This window comes from Suricata suricatta, chromosome 13, assembly GCF_006229205.1.
Source record: "Suricata suricatta isolate VVHF042 chromosome 13, meerkat_22Aug2017_6uvM2_HiC, whole genome shotgun sequence".
In the NCBI taxonomy this organism is placed as follows: Eukaryota; Metazoa; Chordata; class Mammalia; order Carnivora; family Herpestidae; genus Suricata; species Suricata suricatta.
Window position 1 is genome coordinate 4,709,255 of NC_043712.1, and position 24,219 is coordinate 4,733,473.

General features: G+C 55.2%; 2 protein-coding genes across 6 annotated transcripts in view; both read right to left on the reverse strand.

Moving 5' to 3' along the window:
- NUP214 (nucleoporin 214) overlaps nt 1-540 on the reverse strand; it is a 91,745-nt gene extending 91,205 nt beyond the window's left edge. Inside the window, exon 1 of the mRNA XM_029921055.1 lies at nt 375-540. Coding sequence (XP_029776915.1) covers nt 375-419 — 45 coding nt within the window. The 5' untranslated portion in view covers nt 420-540. The remainder of the gene's footprint in view (nt 1-374) is intronic.
- A 1,053-nt stretch (nt 541-1,593) lies between these two features.
- On the reverse strand, nt 1,594-23,440 carry AIF1L (allograft inflammatory factor 1 like). 5 transcript variants are annotated; one of them, XM_029920902.1, is made up of 5 exons: nt 23,393-23,440; nt 13,379-13,445; nt 10,883-10,924; nt 7,788-7,950; nt 1,594-4,337 (listed from the first exon to the last, which is right to left on the reverse strand). In XM_029920902.1, the coding sequence occupies exons 1-5, from the start codon at nt 23,423-23,425 to the stop codon at nt 4,250-4,252; spliced, it is 393 nt and encodes a 130-aa protein (XP_029776762.1). In that variant the 5' UTR covers nt 23,426-23,440; the 3' UTR covers nt 1,594-4,249. The 5 variants fall into 5 exon arrangements, with proteins under 5 accessions (XP_029776762.1, XP_029776759.1, XP_029776760.1 ...); XM_029920899.1 differs by lacking the exon at nt 23,393-23,440 and adding an exon at nt 20,317-20,439; XM_029920900.1 differs by lacking the exon at nt 23,393-23,440 and adding an exon at nt 19,923-20,045.
- Between the last annotated feature and the right edge of the window lie 779 nt (nt 23,441-24,219).

Consider the following 24,219-nt stretch of genomic DNA (forward strand, 5'->3'; position numbering starts at 1 on the left):
CCCTGTCTCGATGTGCTCCTCTTTATTAACAGCTGGGGGTGGGGTTGCCGCGCTATTACCACGGTGTCCGGCACACAGCGAACGCTCAACAAACAATTACTACCACGACTCTGACCACCCCGTGAAAGTAACCACGGGTAACTCAAGTGGCGCGCACAGGACCAACGAGGGACGGGAAGACGGATTCGGTGGGGCTATCACGCCGGGGGCACGGCAGCCTGCTCCAGGACGCGGGCGAGAACTCGGACCGCGGTAACAGGTTCAAGCAGGAGGCGGGAAGCGGGACAAGCCGGCCCCCGCGCTTCGGCGTTCAGCGGGGCTCCGGGGCGACGCCGGGAATCAGGAAGGGAGGGAGGCCCCGGCCAGTCTCTGACCTTCATCTCCCGCTCGGGGATCATGGCATCCATCTCGTCTCCCATCGCGCCACCCCTCTGTTAGTCCAAGCGGCCGCCGCTGCCGCCCGCGGCCTTGCCCTCACAGCGCAGACCGCTCCGAGGCCAACTTCCTCCCCTTACGGCGGGCTGCGCTCAGCAGACTCCGGACTTCCGGCGCGCACCGGTGACGTCACGAGTTCCAGTCCGCGGTGTGGTCCGAGGAGACGGAGGGACCTTCCGAAGTCGCGCGCTCCCCTGGCCACCGCCTCCTATTGGCCCACGAGGGGGCGTGGCCCCGGGGAGGCGCCTGCGCCCTGAAGCGCCCAGACCCCGCCTCCGGTAGCGAGGCTGGAGTGGAGCGGGTTGGTTGTCTTTCGGTTTCTGTGGTTGCGAGGCGCGTGCTCGCGCTCTGTACGCTGCTTGTGGTGCTGAGACCTCACAGTAACTAACACTGGGGTGTGGGTGGTTACTAACAGTTCCCGAATGAGAGGAGTTAGGAACCTGAAAATGTTTCCGGGGGGCAGCGCTTGAGAGAGGCTTTGGCGTGGAGGAGAAGAGGTTCGGAAAGTGGGTGGGTGGGGCCGCGGAGGACTCCTCCGTGTCTAAGCAGGAAGGCCGAAATGAGCGGGGAAAGGGCACGGAGATCAGCTTTGCTTCTTTCAGGGTAATCATTTCCCGAGCAAGAGCCTGGAAACGGCTCAAAAACTCTTTAGATGTGTTATTTAACGTCCAACACATGCTAGTCCCCGAAGGGTTTATTGTTGCCATGTAATCGAAAAGAAGTTTAGAACATTCCCTAGTGCCCCTCAGAAAGTGGTGAAGGCAGGATTCGAATTCAACTTGTCCGCATATGTCCATTGGTGACTATTACACCGCCCTACGTACGGGTGTTTGTTTTGGAATTATCAACGCTCTGGGACAAATTCTTAATCTGGAGCCTAGGGGTTAATTCCGGTGGGTTGGGGTCATTTTCTGCCACTTTTTTACTGTTTGGTTTTCGTCAAGATTGCTTATCTGCTCCAAGACTGCTTCTCATTTTTAAAACGGGGATAACATAACAGACCCCGGCTCATGGAGCTGTTGTGAGGACTAAATGACCTTCCGCATTTAACAGCTGGGCTCACAGGCCACGTTTCATTGGGGCTGTTAGTATATTAGCTGTCTTCTGAATTTGCTGAGCCCAGGAGCTGTCCCCAAAATACACCAAGCAAGACATCGATAAGTTTGTCTGTTTTATTTCTAGTCCGTGGAGGTGATATCCAGCACCACGCACACTTACATGCGTACACACACGCACGCACACTTCATCCACCCGAATTGCCCGGCAAACTCCTTCCTTTTGAGTCACAGGGACAAAGCCATGCTTGGCAGTCCCCAAGCTGCTGGTTGCATTAGTTAGATTTGGTCTTTCAGAAAAAAGACAGCTGAAGTTCTAAGAAGCTGAGCCCTTAGCCAGAAAAGTCCTAGAGCCAATAGCCACAATCTGAAAGACATGCGCACCCCCCCCACCCGTCCAGGGACCACTTTTACCACTTTGGGGGGACTGGTGGTGTTTCCCAGGATGCTCCCCATCCAAAGAGAACTTTTTCCCCCTCTCCTTTCCAGAAGCTGGGACACGCCTACTTGCTCCCCTCCTGTAAAGGCAGCTTCCTGCAGTCTTGGAAACTGCTGAACCTACTAAAGTAAGCCTGATTGCTTCTGCTGTCTTTAGCTAGGAAGCTACACTGACTATAATGGGGAGTTAAGGAAGGTATTACCTTGCTCAAAGGTCTCAGGCTATCCCAGAGAAGAGAGGCCAGTGGGGAGGGGTGGAGAGAGGCAGTCGTTCATTGATGATCTCCAGGGTAGGGGGGTGTGGGGAAAAAGGCAGAGGAGGTGATGGAGGAGTGAGATTTTACATTTGCAGGGAGAACTGTTTTGCAGGGGGTTAAACTTCAACTAGGCTTGTGCATTTGAGACAGCTCCTTAGGCTGAAGATCAGCCAGTCATGGCCAAATAATCTTGCTCCTGAACTGGTTGAGACCAGTGGATTAACCCAGCCGGGCATTTCCCCATCCCCTACTTGCTACCCTCCCCCAAGCTGCTCTAAGTGCCCTTGATTATGGGGCACTAGGAGCTGCAGGGAGCCCACACTGGCTCTCACCTCCAACAGCACCCAGACATTTCCACTTAAGGATTGGTGAGGACTTCTCCAAGACTCTTGCTCAGTCTTAGGCCCAGGATTGCAGCGCAGTCCCTGCAGAGTCCTCTCTGTCTTAACATTCACCTCACTGGCCGTTGTCTGGGTCTGACCGCCCCACTGGATTCTAAATTCTATGAGTCTGTCCATTTCACGTCTGCGTTCTTAGCTCTTGGCCCACAGCAGGTATTTAATATTCAATGGATGAGTCCTGAGTGGTGGCATAAGGGACTCCAGAACAGATGGGGTCAAGGCTGGGGTCCCTGCTCAGCCAAGATGGGGCTGAGCGTGACATCTTTCTGCATGAGTTCTGAGAAATGGCTTGGCAGAGACCCTCCAGGGAAGGCAGAACCGCAGAGCCCGGCCCTTACCCAAACCCTAGTATTGACCTGGAGCCACTGGGGAGGATGAGATTTCCCCTCCCTGCACCTTCTCTCATTTGCCTCACTGACTGAGACAGCCCAGAACAGAGATGAGGCATTGGGCATGGCCTCCAAACACCTGGGCTCCAGTCCAGACTTCCGTCTCCCGACGGACCCCTTGGCAAGGCACTTAAATCCCTGTGAGCACCACAGTTTGCTCACCTGTGAAATGGGAGGTCTGGCCAGCTAACCTACAGAGCGGATCAGGGCTCTAAAACTCGGGGAGTCCATCCTAAGGGAACCCAATCCACTCCTCAAGCTCAAAGTTTTGGGATGGAGAAGTGAATTAGAAGACAGGCACATGTCAGGACAAAGTGGGGAGGCTTAAAGCTTATAATAGGTGGTCAATAAATATCTGTTGAATGACTATGTGAGGGCATGAGTGAATGAATGAATGTGTGAGTGAATGAATGGAATGAGTAAGCTGGTAAGGCAAACATGGGAGCACAGTCAGGTTTCAAGCAGATTGGGATCAGAAAGGCAACCTTCTATTTCTCAGCTCTTGGCTTACTAGTGGTGCTAACTTGTCACCATGAGCACTCTCTTCCTCCTTTTCCCATCCTGCTGCTCTCAGCATCCTCCCCAAAAAGTGACACCAGACTGAACTGACACCCCTCCCGAAGCCCCTCACCTCCCTTCTACCCCCAAAGCCCTCTGCTGCCCCAGCAAAGGACAAGGGGGCTGCACCTTCCCTCTGAGCTGCCCATAAAGGTATGGCTGCAGGCAAGGCCTGAGGATTCCTTCTGGAACCTTCTTAAACAGGATCAGCTGGGGAGATGGGACACTGAGTGGCCATGCCCAAGACAACTTAAGAGCTCTGAACCACAGAGCTGTCCAAGGAAACCCTTGTTCCTACTCCAGGGACTTCTGAGAGTGGGCTGTGGTCCTCATCAGGGCCAGGCCAGCAAGCCTGGACTTAGCTCCAAGACTCTAGAAGGACAGACTAGCTCCAGCTCCAAACAGGAGGACCACAGCCTTCCAGACTCCTGTCCTGGCCCGTCCCCCTCCAGGTTTTGGTTTGACGTCAACCCCTCTGCACAGAGAAGGGGGAAGGAAAGAAGAACAGAGGGAGGGTTCGAAGGCTCAGAACTCCCCGACCCAGAGCCCCTTTACGGCAGATAATTTGTGCTTTACAAAGTGATCACCGGTTCTGCTGATTAAAAAATAAACAAACACACAACGACCACACAAAACAAAGAAGACAAATCACAATGAGTCAAGAAGGGCAGCAAGATCGGGAGGGGAGGAACGGGGACAGGTGCAGAGGGGGGTCCTCAGGGCAGGCTGGCAATGTCTCTCTCCGGAGGGGGACCAACTGGCTTGGGGCTGCTCTCGTTGGCTTTTCCTTCGAACATCATGACTCTGGATTGGAGATGGAGAGAAAACAAACAGGATTGGGATCCCTTCCCTCGCCCAGGGAAAGATCATCCCAGCCCTCATGTCTGCAGGGTCCTCAGTATCCATTCTCCTGGCATCCATTCTCCAGTGGGACCTTCTCCACGCAGAAGGGGCTGCTAGCGAGCTGCTGAGATCCCTGTATTCTAAGCCTTGCGTCTTCCCCTAACACGTTGCCTGAAGGAGGCAGAGCTAGGCTGGGCCATGGCTCTGCTCACAACCCCTGCAGACCTTCAAGAACCTCCCAAGCCTTTAGGGGTAACACCTAGGAGGGGCACCTGAATGGCTCAGTTGGTTAAGCGTCCAACTGTGTGGCTCAGGTCATGATCTCGCAGTTCGTGAGTTCAAGCCCGGAGTCTGGAGCCCGTTTCAATTTCTGTGTGTGTGTGTCTCTCTCTCTGCCACCCCACTCCTCCGCTCATGCTTTGTCTCTCTCTCTCTCAAAAATAGACACTTTTTTAAATTAAAAAAAAAAGTAACATCTAGGAAGTAGAGGGGGGTTCTGAATGTAGCCTCCAGAGGGGAAACAGCCTGATTTGAATCCCAGCCCTACTACTTCCCGGCTGGGGACTCAAGAAAGATAGCCAACCCCACTGATGCTCAGTGTTTCCATCTGGAAGCGAGGATGCCAGAAATGCCAACACCCTGGAGCGGCTTCAAGGACCAGTGCCCTCTCCATCTGTGGTCACTCCTTGGGCGGGCTCTTGGTGTCCCCTGGCTTTAAATCCCATCCAAAGGGCGACAGTCCACAAGCAGCCTACCTCCCAGCTCCAGATCTGCACAACCAGCCCCCTCCTTGACCTTTCCCCTTGGATGTCTAGAGGACACTTCCAAGTTAATCCAATCAAAACTAAACCTTTAAAAAAATTTTTTTGTGTGTTTACTTTAAATTTGAAAGAGGGGGTGGAAGGGCAGAAGGAGAGACACACAGAATACGAAGCAGCTCCAGGCTCCGAGCACAAAGCTGACGCTGGGCTCGAACTCACAAACCACAAGATCATGACCTGGGCTGAAGTCAGACGCTCGACTGACTGAGTCACCCAGGTGCCCCTAAAAACTTAACTCTTAATTCCTGCCTTCGCCACCTGCTCTGCCCCTGGAGCAAAGAGCAACATCACTCGCATGCTCAGACCCCAGGCAGATCTCAATCATCTGAGTCCTTGTTGTCCTGCACACCCCATATCTGGGCAATGAAGCAAATCTTCCAGTTCTGTCTCCTAAATCATCCCCGATTCCAACGGCTTCTGCCTACCTCCTCCATACCCTCTCCAGGCTGAGTGGCCTCATCTCTTGCCTGCACAGCCTCCCTGCGGCCACTCTCTCCCCTACTGTGGACAGAGGCTTTAAAAGTCAGCCTTGGGGCGCCTGGGGGGCTCAGTCGATTGAGCGTCCGACTTCAGCTAAGGTCGTGATCTCAGGTTCATGAGTTCGAGGCCCACACCAGGCTCTGTGCTGACAGCTCAGAGCCTGGAGCCTGCTTCAGATTCTGTGTCTCCCTCTCTCTCTGCTCCTCTCCTGTTTGCATTCTGTCTCTCTCTCTCTAAAATAAATAAACATTTAAAGAACTTAAAAATAAATAAATAAATATAAAAGTCAGCCTCAAGGTGCCCGGGTAGCTCAGTCAGTTAAGCGTCTTGACTCTTGACATTGGCTCAGGTCGTGATCTTGAGGTTGTGGGATCAAAACCTGCGTCCAGCTTCATGCTGAGTGTGGAGCCTGCTTGGCCTCTTTCCCTCTCTCTCTGCCCCTCCCCCACTCATGCTCTTTCTCTCTCTAAATACATCAACAAACAAACATTTTTTAAAAAGTCAGCCCTAGCTTAGAGCCATCCAATGGTATCCCTCATTAGTGCCAAATGCTACATGGGACCGCATGACCTACAAGGTCCTGTGTCACCTGGTCCCTGCCCGTCTCTGCGAACTCATCACTCACTGCACTCACTGAAGCCCAGACACACTAGCCTCCATGCTTTTCCTTTGAGCACAGGAGCACGGTTCTGCCTCAGGACCGTTGCACTTGCTGTTTCCTCGGCCTGGAATGCTTTTCCCCAGACCTTCACATGGGGAATCTCTTCCCATCTCCCTACCTCGGGGCTCTGGACAGAAACTGCCTTCTCAACGGGACCCTCTCTGTCCCCCATCCCACCCCTCTCTGTTCCCCTCGTCCACTTCATTTTTCTTTATTTTGTTTCGGCTTTTTCAGGGTTTTGATTTTGTTTTTGTCTGTCTCTTGTCATTAGAATGTAAGCTCCATGAGGCCAGCAATTCATGGGTCCCCAGCATCTAGAATAATTCTTTTTTTTTAATTAAAAAAATTTTTTTTAATGCTTATTCTTGAGACAGAGAGAAACAGAGTATGAGCAGGGGAGGGGCAGAGAGAGAGAGGGAGACACAGAATCAGAAGCAGGCTCCAGGTTCTGAGCTGCCAGCATAGAGCCCCACACAGGGCTCAAACCTGTCAACCGCGAGACCATGATTTGAGCCGAAGTCAGACGTTTAACCAACTGAGCCACCCAGGAGCCCCTAGAATAATTCTTAATACATAGCTGGTGTTCAATCAATATTTGCGAAATTAGTAAATGATAAATCTAAGGAGTCACTGGGTGGATCAGTACCTGACACGCAGTAAATGCATGAAATCTTAGGTGCTTTCCAAGAACATCAGCCCTCTTGTCTGCCATCTGGCCGCACACGTGACTGTGGTCTAAACTTGATGGGTTTCCCACCACACACCACCCCACACTTAAACTCTGCAGCCTGACCTGTGGGCTCATGGGCAGTTCTTCGGCCTCCCTGGGCCTCAACCTCCCCCTTTGTAACAAATGAGCTAGGTATATTTCACGTTCTAACGTTCACCACAAGAGACTCCCAGGGAGTGTGATTTTGGCCACCACGTACTGGGTGGCTGCCATCAGCCAGGTACTGGGCTGGAGCCTCGCGATGTGTTACCTCATTGGCCCTCAGGACGACACTTCACACCGGATACTTACTTTCATCTCTCTCGTACAAAGGAAGAAACAGAGACCCCGGGATCTGAGGGGATTTGCCCGGGGGTCAGTTCGGGAGCAAGTAACGGGCATCGAGATTTGAACCCCACCTCCCTTCGGAGCCAGTGGTTAACTGTATGATGCTCCCAACAACCTCGTAGGGTAGTAGAATCACTTTGCAATCGAGGAAACCGAGGCTGGAGAGGTTTCATAGATTTGTCATCGCCGTCACCTCCGTGGTTGCTTACTGAATGCTGATTCTACAAGGAGTTCTGCTACAGGCTAACTTTGCCTGCAAGGTACATGCTAACGTGACCATTTGACAGACAGGGAAATCGGGTTCAGAGAAATCAAGTACATCACACGAGGAATTCCCTCCACCCACTAGTGATTTGCCTTCAGGGGCCCCAGGAGAGGCGGGAGGTACTCACAGCTTGAGCACAGCCGACCGCTTCCCCAACATCATGTTCACAAAGTCACGGTAGGAGATGGTGTCACTGACCCCACCTGTCACCTCCAAGATCATCTTTTTCATCTCCAGGTGGGTCTTGGGGACCCCGAGCTTCTCCATCATCCTCTTTAAAGACATCAGGTCTACCGGAGGAAAAAGCAGATCTGCTGAGTGGAGACAGGCTGCGGGCCACGTGAGGAAGCTGGTAAAGCTCCCCCCTCCCCCCTGCCGCCTCCTCCCACCCCAACGCCCAGGAGGAGCCCCTCCCTGGGGACCGCAGTCAATGCCTTTCTCCTCTGGGGTGAGTGAGCCCATCACACCCTCCCTGCTCTCTTTGGAAATAGTATAGGGGCGCCTGGGCGGCTCAGTCGGTTAAGTATCTGGCTTCAGCTCAGGTCATGATCTAGCGGTTCGTGGGTTTGAGCCCCACATCCGGCTCTGTGTTGACAGCTAGCTCAGAGCCTGGAGCCTGCTTCAGATTCTATGTCTCCCTCTCTCTCTGACCCTCCTCTGCTCCTGCTGTCTCTCTCTGTCTCTCAAAAATAAATAAAAAACAGAAAAAAAAATTTTAGGAAATAGTATAGACCAGGGACACAGGCGCTTTGAGAGTCCGACAGACTTGAGTTGGAATCCAGCTCTGCTCTTCCTGGCTGTGGGGCCTGGAGCAAACTACTCAACCTCTCTGAAACTCAGCTCCCATGGGTTGATGGGATCATTTGGAAGGACGATGCGCGAGAAGGACCTGGCACAGCAGGTGTTTGGTAACAGAGCCACTATTCTTTACTCTGTGTCCTGCCCGCTCACCCCTAAGGGGAGGGTGAGCTGTTGCTGATGCTCTAGCTACCCAGGAAGTCCCCGCCCAGCACGGTGGGGTCAGGGAGTTGACTTGACCCCAGGCATGGAAAGTCATTCTGCCCGGTGGCAGCTTCACTCTATCTGCCACTCCCACCCAGAAGTCCTAGGGTTCCGCCTCGCTGGCAGGGGGAGGATGCCAAAAATATCCTGCCGAGCAGGAAAACCAACAAAAGAACAAAAATCAAGAAAAACAAGGGAGGCACCAAAAAGTCACTACTCTCTGCAGAATCGCTGCCCCTGACCTCCTGGCTCCCAAGGTCTTAGGCAATTTCCTTCAGATTGTTCTGTGAACAATGGGCTGGCAAAGGATGGAGGGAGAGAGGTGGGGCAGGGGGCCAATTTTAGGGCCAGGGAGGTGGTTCACCAGCTCACCCGAGGGCAGGGTGGGCAGGACGGATGCCAGACCTCTAGGTGCCGGGATGTCCAGGACATTTCAAAGAAAACTGGGCAGCAGTCTGCGGGGAAAAGTGAAAGGTCTCCCACGTGTGGCTGGCCAGACTCTGAACTGGCAGGATCTTTCTGGAAGGCAATTTGGCAAGATGCTTCAAAAGCCTTTGACCCAGAATGTCTAATTCCTGAGATTTACTCTAAAGAAATAATTGGTGATGCGGACAAAGATTCATGGACAAAGATGCTCTTCACAGGATGATTAACAGTAGGTAAAATTTAGGGCACCTGGGTGGCTCAGTCAGTTGAGTGTCCCACTTCGGCTCAGGTCATGATCTCACAGTTCATGAGTTCAAGCCCCACATTGAGCTCTGTGCTGACAGCTCAGAGCCTGGAGCCTGCTTCGGATTCTGTGTCTTCCTCTCCCTCTGCCCCTCCCTCACTTGGCCTCTCTCTCCCTCTCAAAAGTAAATAGACTTTTTTTTTTAAAAAGTGGTTAAAATTAGAAATTGTCTAAATGGGCGATACTAAGGAATTGGCTGCATAAATTATAGTCCTTTCCCGCAACAAAATATTATGCAGCCATTAATTATAATTTCAAAAGAAAAGTTAATCATATGCCAAAATACCCACATTATATTATCTTTTGAAAAAAATGAGATTCTAAAATGGTACAAAATGGCATTTGTGATTAGAACAAAGGATGGAAGGATAGAAACCAAAACGTTTACAGCAAAAAACACACAAACAAACGTTTACAGCAGTTATTTCTGGGAGACGGATTGTCAGTGACCTATTTTTGTCTTTGTGCTCTACTATGTTTTCTAAAACTTTTTATGATGAAAATGCATTAATTTGATAACTCCGATTTTTTTAAGTTTACTTATTTATTTTGAGAGAGAGCATGATCAGGGGAGGGATAGAGAGAGAGGAAGAGAGAGAGAGTCCCAAGCAGGCTCCGCACTGTCACCGCAGAGCCCAATGCGGGATTCAATCTCACAAATCATGAGATCATGACCTGAGCCAAAACCCAGAGTCAGACGCTTAACCAACTGAGCCACCCAGGCACCCCCACCCACCGTTTTTTTTCTGCTAAAGAAAAATAAAGGATAAAAATATTTTAAAAGGAGAAGGAGACAAAGACAGGGGAGGGGTAGAAACACCGGCCTGCCGCAACACAGCTCAGGGCAAAATGGAGGAAGGAAGCCAGACAGAGAAACAAAGGCTGGGATCTGGACCCTGGGCCTGCCACTTCACCATCCCGTCCCCAAGCAAGTCAGTCACCCAGCTGGGCCTCAGTTTCCTCATCTGTAAAATGGGGGTAATTGAGGCGGCCTTGACTAGATCACAGCATTACTAGTGAAGGTCAAGATATGGTCTTGAACCTGAATGCCACGAGACAGGTGCTTGCCATCCGCCACACCTGGCCTCACGATATAATAAGGGTCTGTTAGAGGGCGGGAAGCAAGGTACACGAAAGCGTGGTGTCAAACGCAGGCCTGTATACAAACTCAAGGGCAGAGGAACGGCCAGCCCCCTGGACCAGGGCGTCCACAGCCCATGCATCTCCAGCCCCAGGCGGCCGTGAAACCCTCTTCCTTGGGCCCCCACAGCACCTGGCGAGGGAGGCTGAGGTGTGAGCAGGGATGAGGGTGGGAGGGAAGCAGCCAGGAGTCAGCGGGCAGTGCGTCCGGGATAGAAGACAGCCAGGCTTCAGGCCAGCTTGCCAGGCTGGCCCACGGGGAAGCTTCCGTGTGTGCCCCTCCCCCACACGAGTGGGTGAGCAGGGCTCTCTGGAGCCTCCTCCCCCAACACACCCGAAACCCCACTTACCAATCTCGCCCTCGTTGTTCAGGTCAAACTCCATGTACTTCTCTGGAAATCACAGAGCAAAAAGCTGGCATTAACCAGGGTCACCCCCTGGAGGGTCCCAGGGACTCCCCTGAGGAGGCTGCACCTTGTCACCCCACTCAGGGTCTTGACGGGAGTCCCATCATCTCAGCCACTGTCTCTGGAGAGAGAGCTCGCCCTGCCTGCACCCCTCTCCCCCAGGCGCCACGGAGAAAGGTGCTGGGGGGCCATGCTGACCCTCTGTTGAGGGAGACAGCTCCTTCCTCCCAGGGCCCCTCCAGCCTGTGCTGGCCACATCTAATCACCCTGGCAACAAACTGACTCGAATCGATTCCCAGGCCCTGAGAGATGGCTCCAGGGGGTTTGGGAAGGGTGGGGAGGGGGCGGGAATTCGTACGGGTTTAGAGGTCTCAGGTGATTCTGATGAGTGGTCAGGCGTGGGAACAGCCGATTTAAGGTGTCCCTGTGGTTCTGAGCCTTTTGGGGGGTCATGGGCACCACTGAGAATCTGATGTTCTCCCAAGAGAAACGCCGTGGACCTGCCCTTGACCCAAAGTGGCACATACAGCGTCCAGGGGTACACAGATCCTCCCCAAAACCTCACCTCCAGACCTTGAGTTAAGCCTCCCTGATCGAGGGGTCCTGGGAACCTCCAACAGTGAGAGAGGAAACGCAGAGCAAGGAGCTTGGTATCTTCTACCAAGGGCAGTGTGTGGCCCTGGGCAGGCGCCCACGCCACAAAAATGCAGGGCCCTCGGGGTCTATTTTGCACTGAACAGCCAGCATGAGAAGCCCAAGGTCTTCCTGGAAGGTCCCTGTGACCTTCACAGGCACCTGCCCTCCAGCCTCTGGGGCTGCCTCTTCCTCCCTCACCTCTGCTCCACTCCCACTGGCCCTGCTGCTTCTGGGCGAACCACCCCCCGCTCCTGCCGCTCTGCCTGAATGTTCCTCCCTGCTGTTCTCAGGGCCGCCGCTCACACCCTCAGAGCCCCCCACAAAGCACCCACCCTCTGCGTGCTCTGCATTGCCTTTCCCTTTGCCATCCCCTGCCCTGCTAGCCTGTCCTTTGGGCAGGGCTCTCTGTTCCCCGTTGTATCCCCAAGCCTACAGGGGCCTGGCACATAGTAGGTGCTCATTTAGAGGTCAAATGAGCCAATGATTTGAAAACCTTCACAGTTTTTTTGCTTCCAAGGTAAATGCCTCTGGTCCCAGTCTGCCCTGATGGCCCCAGTCCCACATCCCAGTGAAGACAAGGAGAGGAGACCTCTGTCCCTCCTCCCAGAGCCACCTCTGGAGAGTGACCTCCCTGGTAGCCAGACAGAAGGGAATGCACTGCTCCTCCTCTGCGTGGCTCTGTTACCGGCTGCGGGACAGGGTGGTGGAACGGGGCAGGGATTGGCGGGGGGAGTCTCAGTCCTAGCTCTTCTTGTTGTTAATCTTAGAAGCCCCGTTGCACAATGGCTCACAGCAGGGGCTCTGGAAGGAGACCAAGCCTCAATGCCTCCATCGGGGAGCTGTGTGACCCCACCCAAGCGAGCCCACCTCTCTGAGCCCGAGTTTCTTCCTCTGTAAATTAAAGCTCATGCCCATCTCCCTCCTGGCTGCACTGGGATGAGCTGGGGGGAGCTCACAGCACAGCATTCCAAGGGCTTCCCACAAGGTCCGCGCTCAGCAGGTGCTTAGCTGCCTACGGACAGCGAGGCTGGACAGCGAGGCTGTAGGCAGCTCTGAGCAGCGCCGGGCCCGGCTCTTGTTCCCAGGAGCAGGGAGGATGCCCACACTGCCAAGCCTGCGGGGCAGGGGGAGGGGGAAACGAGGCCTCGAGGATACTTGCCGGGGTCCCCCCTCGGCCAGGGCGCCCTGCACACCCGGTGCGTCTCCCAGGCAGGAAAGGTGGGTCTGCCCGCTCCTTACGTGCACGGCTCCTCTGCTTTCCAGCCGCTGGCTGGGAACCAAGTGCCAGGGCCCGGAACAGAGGGACCTTTATGCCGCCCCCTCCCCGCGCGGGCTCCCGGGCCCTGTTTTCTTTTCATCCCGTGCTGCTGGGATTCAATGGGCAGAAACTCTGCCCCCTGCCCCACTGTGGCGACACAAACGTCCATTCTGCACAGGGGCTCCTGAGCCGCTCCCCCACGGAGGGGAAAGGCAAGGGCTGCGACAAAGGGCCGATTGTGTGCTGGGGCCCCGGGAGCGCGCAGGGCCTGGGCAGCGGCGGACGGGAGCCAGCCTGAGCCCTGCCTGCCCGGCAGCTGGGGGGAGAGGGGCCAGGCTGGGCCCGTGGCAGGGGGTGAGGGGCCTGGGGTGGTGTGGGGACAGGTGGAGGGGCCTGTGCCCATGGCTGAGCATGCTGGCTCACAGCCCTCCAGGAAGGGGGCGTTCTGGAAGCAACGGGGGCTCAGCCTGGCCCTGTGGGGCAAGGAATCTATGTGCCAGGAGCCAGCACAGCTCCCTGTAGGGAAGCAGGCAGCCCCAGCTTACCTTTGAAGGCTGCGAGCTTTTCCGGCAGGTTCTCTTCATCGCTGAACTTCTGGTCACACAGAAACTCCTTGAAAGGTGAAAGAACAGTGCCGAGCACAGGGTCAACGGGCAGAAGTCACGGACACAGAGGCCCGCTGCCCTGCTCCCACGCCAGGTGGCCGAGCTTGGTGTCCGTCCTGGCCTCCTGTCAACCCTGCGAGGCACAGCGCAGTCCGCCCTGTGGGCAGGAAGGATGCTCAGCAGCCCCAGGGGGTCGGGGGGGGGGGGGCGGCCAGGAGGGCCTTCCCCAAACACCTTCAGCCAGTCTCCCAACTACCAGTGTGGGAACCTGGGCCTTTCCCGCCCAGGGCGCCCCAGCTGCAAGATCCACGAAGCCGCAAGCCCCAGGGGCAAGCTGCCTGGTTCTAGCATTGTCTTAGGTATGTGGCCCTAGCATGTTAATTCCTTTCTGCACCTCGACTGCTTTATCTGACAAAAGGGTAGAATTATCGTAGCTACTTCTCCAGTTTGTAAGAGCAGCCAAGGAGAGTGTGTGTAGGACTCTGGACACATAGCAAGTGCTCAATAAACAGCACAATTGTATTATTAGTCTCTGTTCTAGACTTGGGAGCCCACTTACCCTCTCATCTGTGTCCTCACCTGTAAAATGGCCACTATCCCCTCAGATGATGCCTTTCAGAACCAGGTGCGGGGGAGGGGCAGGCAAGGGGTTTGGGGGGGACACTAACATCAGCCTCCAAAAGGAAACACCAACCTGCATGATCTCTTAGGATCTCTCAGGGGGCCCAAAAGTTAGCTACCCTGATGACTCCCATTTTCCAGGAAACTGAGGCTCACACAGCCACAGCTTCAAGTTAATTTCATCTCACGCACAGCCTGCATCCTTAACCCCAATACCTAAAGATGGGCAGACGACAGGCCTTCATCTGGCTTTAAAACAAAACAGTACAGGGGAGCCTGGGTGGCTCAGTCGGCTAAGCGTCCAACTTCAGCTCAGGTCATGATCTCGCGGTTCATGAGTTCGAGCCCCGTATCGGGCTCTGTGCTGACAGCTCAGAGCCTGGACCCTGCTTCGGATTCTGTGTCTTCCTCTCTCTCTCTCTGCCCCCTCCTTGCTGTCTCTCTCTGTCTCTCAATAATAAACATTAAAAAAAAAAAAACACTACAAATTAGTAAGTACCTGTTAGGCTGGGCACAGTGCCAGGTAGCTTACTTGCCTTGTTGCTCATCTTCGGGCAGCCCCAGAGCCCGTTTTCAGATGGGAAAGCAGGCGTCAAGTTCCGATCCTAGCACCGGACTCTGCAAATCCCCTCTCTCCCTGCACCTCACTTTCCTCATTACTGAGCAGACCGGACACGGGCATTGTGCCTCTGCTCATTTAAGCGGACCACTGGGTACACAGCTCAGTTCGAGGCATCAAGGGAGCAGCTGAGACCAAGCAAATAAGGTTCTTATCTTTAAATTACGGGAAGCTCATGTTTAAAATGATGCTAAATGGGCGCCTGGGTGGCTCAGTCAGTTAAGCTTCATAACTTCTGCTCAGATCATGATCTCGCAATTTATGAGTTCAAGCCCCACATCGGGCTTTCTGTGGTCTGTCCCTCTCTCTCTCCATCCCTCCCCCACTCATTCCCCCTGCCTCAAAATAAATAAATAAACTTAAAATAAATAAAATGATGTTAAATAATATCTAGATCAATCGCTCAATCTGTTTCTAAATTCCTGCCGCCACGTCCCACTAACCGATGGTCAAGTCTGTACTTACACACCTCCCAGGACATGAGACTTTCCAGTCTGTCATGTGAACCCCCCAAGAGGTTTAACGTAGAATAGGTGAATGATAAGAACATACCTGATGATAAAGTACTCTGGGTTCGGATCTCAGTCCCCTCCTTACTAGCTGTGAAATGGGTACAAGGGTACCCATCTCCTTGGGCACCCAGCTCCCAACAGGGAGAACCCTTCGTGAACAATCAGTATCAGGCTTGTACGTCAGTGCCCAAGAAGCAACACGTATGACTAGGCATGAGGCAGAATGTGATCCCTTCCAGGGGTCAAGTTCCTCCGCATTAACTCAGCCCCTTTGACAGAGAAGGAGATACCTCCCCTCATTGGTTCTAGGGGCTGTCTTACCCCTTGAACTCCATTTGGGATTGCTAGAGGGGGTTAGTACCTATTCTGGACAGGCTCTGGCTGGTGCAGGATTTCTGCTTTGGGCACGCACTGTGCTATCTCATTGAGGTGGGAAGAGCAGGGCCAGAGAGGTTAAAAATCATGTCCAAAGTCTCTGCAGTTAGGAAGCGCAGGCTTGGTATGGATCCTGAGTCTGTTGGACCCTGGGGTCCATGCCTCCAGCAGCCTCGTAGAGGGCAGCCCCGGGGCCCATGGTGTGGACTGGCCACAGCTTCACATCGGACCTTGGTACCATGTGCCACGCACGGTCCCGCCCCTACTTAGCTGGAGCTACAACTGTCCCCTGCAGCCTGGGAGTCTCCCCTCCCCCTGACCTCCCCGTTCCTGGCGGGCTCGCTCCAGGACCTCTCTTCCTCTTGGCTCCCTCTCCTCGCTCTTTTCCACTGTTCTTTTCCCCACCCCATTTGCTGCCCAAAAGTAGGACAATTAACTCTTGTCTGTGACCCTGAACACACCAGGCGCCTCCCAGGGTCACAGGTCCTATTATCTGCCCAGCAGAGAGGCAAATCAGTCAGTGGTTCCCAGACTTAGGGATAACACAGAAAACATTCCCCCAAAAAAGTAAAATATAAGGGGAGGTGCTAATACAGAGCTGCCAAGGTTTTATTTTGCCAAGCAGAGACTTCAAACAATCACCACCAACTGTGGCCATGAGTTCAGAAAAAAATGTTTCGTAAAAGTAGGAAGTTCAATATCTCGGAATTTTTAAATGGAACTCATTCAGCCTACGGTCGCTTCACTGCCTGGCCCCTGTTTCCTCCACTTCACCATTTCAGGAACTGGAAAACCTTCGCGGGGAGGCACAAGGGCATGGGCAACGCCCAACATCTGGGAGCCCCTGGCGAGAGACCTGTGGGGCCTCCCAGCGCCCACATCCAGGTTGACCAGAAATCCTGCACCAGCCAGAGCCTGTCCGTAACGTTTACCAAGCCCCCTCTAGGGATCCAGGCAAATTGGGCTCAAGAGGTCCGACATGGTCCCTGGTCCTGGGGACAAACACACACAGACGAACCCAGGACAAGCCAGCAATGATTCACGATCACGAGGCCTGACCCTGAGCTGGCAGGTACGGCAGCTCTGGGCGTCCAGATTATTGTCTTGGTGCCGATGGAGCCGGTTTTCTCCTTAGTGCTTAAGACCACTCGACAGCCGTCCAATCGCTGTTCTCCCCCCTCCCCCCCCACTAGAGTGAGTGCCTCCCCCATGCAGGCTCGCTCCCACCTCGGGACCTTTGCTCTAGCTGAGCCCCTGCCTGCAGCGCTCATCCTCCAGCACCTGGTCCACCGCGGTCCTCAGCCCCCACTCTCAACCCACTTTGACCTTCCCTCTTATCTCCTCTTATTCCCCCGGAAGAACCACCACCCAACACAATTTACAAGGTAACGCCTCCGAAGGGCATTGTCCAGTATCTGTTCTCCCCCTGCCACAGTGTCACCTAATACGTGCTCAATAAATATTTGCGGACTGAGTGAATGAATGGAGACCCCTCGAGGATAAATAACTTCCTCAAAGCAGCCCAGCCGGCAAGTGCCCGAGCTGGGATTAAAGTCCACAGTGGGGGCTGTCTGGGCTCTTTCCCTGCAGAGCTGAGGAACCGAAGCGACCCAAGGAAGTGGGTGTTGGAAAGAGGCCAGGAGGAGACAAGCTTTTGGCCAGAGGTCCCAGGAAGACGTCTTTACCGTCTCACGCCCCACAGATGCCTAGCACCCAGCAGTGCCCAGCATATAGTAGGTGCTTAGGAAACATCTGTTGAATGAATGGAGAAGCCTGGCACTCAGCCCAGAATCACTTTCTCCGCTTGGCAGAGCAGCTTTGCAAATGTGTGTGTGAGAGACGCAGGCTGGAGAGGCTCAGAGATTGGAATTCCGTGTTTCTTTAGAGCCAGAAATGACAAGTGCTTCAAGCCACAGAGCGGCCAGGGCCGGGACAGGCAGCCGGCCCGGTCACGCGTGGGCGGGCAGCCTCTGCCTGGGGCAGCTGCGAGGACCATGCCCTCAGCAGGGTGCCAGGGCGGGCACAGGTGGGCAGCGGAAACAGCAGTCCCATCGGTGGGCCTGCCAGCTCCCAGCCCAGCACCAAGCTTTGGATTCTTGGTTCCTGGTCAGGCGCAGCCCACAGCCTCCCCACTTTCAGGTGGCCTCCCTCTGTGTCCTTGCCCAGCCTCGGGGCACAGCCATGCCCAGTGGGCAGGTACCCTGCGTGTCTGCACTCCAGGACCGCGTCCCCCTGCCCCCTACCCCCTGACCGCCACTATCCTGACTCTGGGTCCCGAGGCAGAGGAGAAAGACATAGAAGCCACTGCAGACGTTCAGCACAAAAGCAAAAGAAGAAACAGAGGGGACGCCTGGGGGGCTCAGCCGGTTAAGCGTCTGGCTTCGGCTCAGGTCATGATCTCATAGTTCATGGGTTCGAGTTCCGCGTCAGGCTCGGTGCTGACACCTCAGAGACTGGAGCCTGCTTTGGATCCCTTCTCTCCCTCTCTCTCTGCCCCTCCCCTACTTGCAGTCTGTCTCTCCTTCTCTCAAAAATAAAAAAACATTAAAAAAATTTTTTTTAAAGAAGAAACAGAGGGCAAGCTGGAGCCAGAATGCCTGGGATGGAGTCACTTAGTAGCTGTGTGAAAATTACTTCATTTGTCTGTGCTGTGGTTTCTTCATCTTTAGGAAAGATAAGAAGATCTCACAGGCTTGTTCCGGGGGTTACAATACGTAAGCAATTACACGTAAAGTGCTCACACAGTGCCTGGCACCTAGTAGTTACTAAATAAATGTTAGCTGTTTATTATTGTGAATTTCTAATATTTATATCCGTACAATCCACTCCTAACCTCCACAGCTCATCATCCAGACCATCATCAGCCATTAAATAAGATGAGGAGGCAAACCCCTCCCCCCGACTTAGGCTGGTTAAGGTTGGTTTCTCTTTCCCTTTTCTGGATATTCCCATTGGATAGATTGGATAACTAAGGCCCTGGGAGGCTGCTCGTCTTGCTCAAGGTGACAGAGTTCTAACAATTCAAGCACAGTCTGTCCACCTCCCTTCACTACTAGCCCAGCTCCCTCCCCGCCCCAGACAAGAAGAGGGTGTCCTGGCCACAGGCTTCTGGGCAAAGAAAGTCAATACGGAGAGTTACCTTTCCTCTCGGGCGGCCACAGAAGAAGTTTTTCCAGAGGCCAGGGAGCCATTCTAGAGCCCCAGAGGGGGACGAGGAGGCCGGGTGGATGCATTGCTCCACCCCCGTTCCCCTCTCCCACTCCAACCCCCTGTCCCCAGTGACAAGTTTTTCCAACTGCACAAAGTGCCATCAGGCCCTTCCGGTATGAGGGGTGCAGGGGTCCCTGGGCTCTGAGAGGGACTTGGAACGAAACGGTGGCCTGGTCAATCCCTGGCAAAGAGTCAGAAACCCCAAGGAGGCAGGACCCTGGGGTCAAAAACAGGAAGCTGTGAGCAGACAGTCATTCCTCCAACGGAATGCCCACGGGCAAGGCCCAGGAAGATGGCGGGGCTGTTAAAACATCCACGCGGGCACAGAACCTGGAAGGGACTCCTCAGATCATCCAGCTAGTTCTCTGCGTTCAAAAGCTGGGGAAACTGAGGCCGCAGAAGGCAAAGGTCTTGTCTCAAACCACAGTGGCCGAGGGGACCCAGGTAAACCCCCCTAGACGAAGGGTGTGCAGGGCAGAAGTCACAGGCAGGGAGGCTGAATCAGGCTGCCTGGCTTCAAATCCTGGCTCCAGCACTGGCTAGCTCTGTGGCCCCGGGGCAACGTGCTTTACCACTGTGGGCCTCAGTTTCCTCATCTGTAAAATGCAATCATAATGGTAGAACCTCCCCCAAGGGGTTGGGGTAAGGATTAAATGAGCTAATTGCATAGGAAGAGACTGGGCTCCTACACATGCGTTTAGGTCACCCAAACTCAAGCGACACCAAGACATGTGGCGAGAAGGGGAGGAGCGGAGACCTACCCACAGCTCTCTGACCCACACTGTGCCGCCGAGTCCTCCTGGCAAGCCTTGACCCTCTGGCCACCCCTGTTTGTCCTTGGCCACCCGGCTGACCTGGCAGGGATGGGCCGTCCACACGGGACAGAGTGCTCCGTCTCAGCCCCTGGGGGACAGCGCCCGCAGCCACACCTGCTCACGGCTGCCTCTCCCCGGGGTCTACAACCTCCCATGCGTATCGGAACCTTCCGCCCATCCCTGGGATCCCCACGTGCATCCTTATGTCTTGAAGGGAACGTGTGCAAAATCAGCAGAGCTTCGCAGCCCCCACTCTGGGTCCGGGCCCCAGACCCCTGCCACCTGTCTGCTCGGCCCCCGCCCCCTACTTAACTCTCTTCCTGGGCTGGTATCTCTAGCACCTGCTCCCGGATGGTCGCTCCTGGCCCTCCAGGCTTGTCTTTATGTATCAGCTGCAGCAGAATTTTGGGGCAGGCTGATATCACCATCTGGGAGGCCATCCAAGGAGCTGGTGGTTGAAACCCTGGGCAAAACCCCCAAGGACAGGCAGCACCATACCGGGCCGGCCGAGATGCCTCTGACGCAACCCACGGGCTCTTAAAGGGCCAGGGCCAGGCCGGCCTGGTGCCCGGTGCGTCGCAGGAGGCTGTAACGTGCACCCGCAAGAACAGCAGGTTCACGTTCCCCTCAGCAGGGCTGGGGCCTCATCTAGGTGCTGCATCCTTGCCAGCGGATGGGGCAGCTGAAGAAAAACACCCCACCGGCTTCACAAACACAGTGACCTACCGAAATAGTATCCCCGGCTTCCTGTGACACGGCCACACCGAGGTCAAGACTGGCGGTACCTGTGGGGACACTGAATCCTTGGAGGCTCACGTGGCCTCTTATCGCCATCTCCCTTATAATATATTAAGGAAGGGCAAGAGAGCTGGCATCACAGGGCACATTCACCTGGGCAGGGGCAGGGTGGCACTGCCAGTACACAGGACAAGAGACACACCGGCAGAGCGCCTGGGTCAGGTCTCAGAGGTCCCCTCCTGCTGGGGATATATAACCCCCAGGCACGGACACCCAGCCTGCTGTGTCCAGTTCTTCCCAGCACAGATGGTGCGTGGGTTTGGAAAGAACCATTAGGCCCCTAAATACTACAGGGAATGCCAAGTGCCCTTCAGTCGACCCGGGAGGACTGGGGAAGGCGGGCCAGTAGCCAGAGATCCCTATCACTTAGGCAGGAGAGGCCTGTGTTACAGCGAGGCCATGGCCACCTGGTGGACAGGGTCCCAGGCCGGCCACGGGTGCCGTCTGGAGTCAGAATCCCGGCTCTGCCACTTCCTGGCTGGGTGACCTCAGGCAGGTGACTTCACCTGTCTGAGCCTCCGCTTCCTCCTCTCTAAAGTGTGAGCCTGAGTAATGCCTGTCCCACGGGGATGTTTATAGGTTCTTGCCGCACATCTGCCTAATCAAGCGCTCCGCCCGGAGGAGTCCCGGAGATGCTCCGTGTCCAGCACTGGGCACGGAGCGAAGGCACCACCCAAGTCATTGGTTAAAGATCCTGGCCTCTGGCCAGTTTGAGATGCTGCCCTCCATGCCCCTGCTCATTCACAAGGGTAAGGGCACTCTGAGGGGCACCCATCCTGCTCCACCGCTTCTCTCTGTCCCTGTGGGAAACTGGAGAGAATCTGTCCTGTTGCCATATAAGGCCAGGCCTGGCTGGCCGGGTTCACCTGCCATGCCTCCGAGGCGCAGGGAATGTCAGCTATGTGGGGTGGGAGGTGGGGGGTAGGAGGCGCTCGCAGGTCCTGCCCGCTTCGGTAGTGCAGAGAATGCGCCCACAAGCACGCGCACTCACGCACACGCGTGGCCGAGACGGACAGGCTGTCTTCGGTCTATGCTGTTGAAACCCAGGCAGTTACTCAGCGCCCCATCCCCACCCTCAGTCTTGTTTTCTGTAAAATGGGAACAGACACTCATGGGATTAGAGTGAGCATGCCACAGGGTCGTGCCTGAAGTGCTACCGGACACTGCCTGGCACATTCCAAGTGCTCGGAAAACGATCAAGGAAATAGAGCAGAACTCCCCCTCCTCCCGCAAAAAAAAAAAAAAAAAAAAAAAAGTGCATTTTCAGGCAGCTCTCCAGGACCTTCAGGTCCACCCAAGTCTCCTTCTAGTTTTTACTCCCGACCCTTATAACAGCAATGGCTAAGACCGGGCTGCCTGGCCACCCCCTGGGAAGTTGGCCCAGCACGGTGCAGCGGGGAGGCCCCAGAGGGAATTGGGATGCTGGCCCAGAGAAGCCCGCAGAGCTGCCAGCCGGCTGGGCTCTGCCCCAAGCGGTGGCCACAGGGTACTCAAGCACATTCAGCAAGGGCATCCTGAAGCCCCATCCTCCATGCGTCCCTGCTTCCGCAGGGTCACTGGGAAACTGCTCGGGGCAGGCCCCCCGGAGGCTCTGCTCCAAAGGGGGCGGTGAAGGCACACCCCCAAAGAAAGGCAGTCTGATCTGCCAAGGTTCCCTCTAGAACCCACCCACCCCAGGGAACTTCTGCTGCGGTCATGGTCATGGGTGAAGCGGACTCAGACCCTCAAACGGAGAGACTCCCTTAGAGTTGGCAAAGAGCTGGTCTGCTCATCTCCACGGACTCTCCTAGGGGCTCAGGACAGAGCAGGGGTCACTGCTCCCTGAATTTCAGGCAGGGAAGACTCCAGCTCCGCCAGGTGAAAGGGTCTGGCGGAAGCTGGGCAGCCAGCGGGAGCTGCCGCAGGTCTCAGACCTTGCCCCTGGGTTTCCACTCCCAGCCTCTTTCCACACCAAACAAACAAACCGGTGATACAATCAAGACAGCAGGCGGCCCTGCCTTACATAGATTATCTCCCTGAAAAATCACAACAATGAACTACCATTATCTCACGTGGCTTGCCCAAGGTCATAGAGCCAGCGAGCCCTCTGCCCATCCCTTCACCCCCACTCATGACTCCACACTGGTGGGGCCGCCTTGACCTCCGTGAGGGGAAGCAGCTCAGACTTCTGGTTTGATCCTGGAGTCTCCCTTCCTCTGGTTCACATGACGCATCTGGGCAGGTAAAGAAAGCTAGCTCTGCTTCTGTGTGGCCTTAGCCAGCTGCCTGCCCTCTCTGGGCCTTGGGGTCCCAAGGAGGTTACACATGCACCCTCCTTGCTCACCTTCCCCGGGCCCAGCACTGTCCAGGTCAGCCCCTGAGAGCCACAGCCCCTCTCCTTTCTGAGCCAAGCCAGCCCACCACCCCAAACAACCCAGTAGCATACCCCCCACCCTGATTTGCACCCTCAAGGGTGGGACTGGCAGGGGAAGACCCACACATTCTCAGCGTTTATTGGACTGTAATCACTTCTCCCCCGTCTCCAGTTGTCTCTGGCTCAGGGTTCTGCTGGCCGTGGGTGGACACAGCCAGCTTGGAACCCGCCCGGCCGAGTGGCCCAGGGGGCTGTATGAGGTCAGGGTTCCAGGCTCCTGTCCAGAGGGCAAGAGCAGCCAAGACCAAGGGCGGGCTGGCTGCAGAGTAAACTGGAAGGTGGCCCAGCAGCTCGGACCCCTGAGAGCCCCAGCCAGATGTCCAGGCTCCCTTTCAGCTGTGCTCAAGATGGCACCACGAGGCAGGGCAGTGATGGCAAAGAGGAGCCCAGAGTTAACTTGGAGGAACCTTGGGTCCCCGGGGCCCTGTATGGGATTCCTATAGCCCGTTGGATGAAATCAGATAGGCTGCCTAGTTCCAGACACTCCAAAAAAAAAAAAAAAAAAAAAAAAAGATCAAGACTGCAAATCCCATCAAGAGGAAGTATTACCACCAAGGAGCAGCCCCTAGACCCACCTTCCATGACACTCACCTGCTTCCCATTCTGGGACTCAGAACGGGGCATGGACCCTGGGTGCCCAGTCACCGAGGGAGCCAGCAGGGGAATGCCTAGCCTTGTTTCAGTGAGCCTGTTAGGAGAGACACTGGGAGACGGCCTCAGGAAATAATTCTAGCACCATCCACGGAAGCCTTCCTTCCTGCCAGGTGCTGGACCATGCCCACTACATGCCTTGCCTCAGTGAGTCCTCATGGTGACCCCCGGTCCCACTGAGAGTCCTTGCTGACCGCCACAGAGCTGGTCCGTGATGGAGGCCAGGCCCCAGCCCAGGTCTCACTGAACCCCAAAACTAGGGCTGTGCTGCCCTTGAGCTTTGGCCAATCCAGGCAGGCCCTGACACTTTTCCTCATCTTCTAGAATTTACGTGCTCACTTGGCAAATGTTCATGGAGCTCCCATTGTGTGCCCAGCCACAGTAGGAAGGATTCTTTATAGAAACCCACCAGGTCTGGGAAAAAAGCATCCTCTCAGAGAACCTTCCCTAGAAGTTGGAGTGAGAGAGCTGCGGGGTGGGGGAGGGGCGGACACTTTCGGGGTTGGGGGAACACGGAGCACTGGCCTGCAGCCTGGACCCCGGGTTCTCACAGCGGCCACCCCCTGGACTCTGGACCTGCTGTGCCGTCTCGGGGCAGTCACCTCGCCTCTCTGAGCTGGGACATATGGGGGGGGGGTCCCTCCTTGCGCCAAATCCTTGCCGCTGGATCCAAGCGGGCTTCCGGGGAGCCCCGGCCCCTCGGCGGCACTGGAGCTCCGGGGAGGGCCCTACCTCCTCTAAGAGTAACGACTTGCAACCCGAGCCGC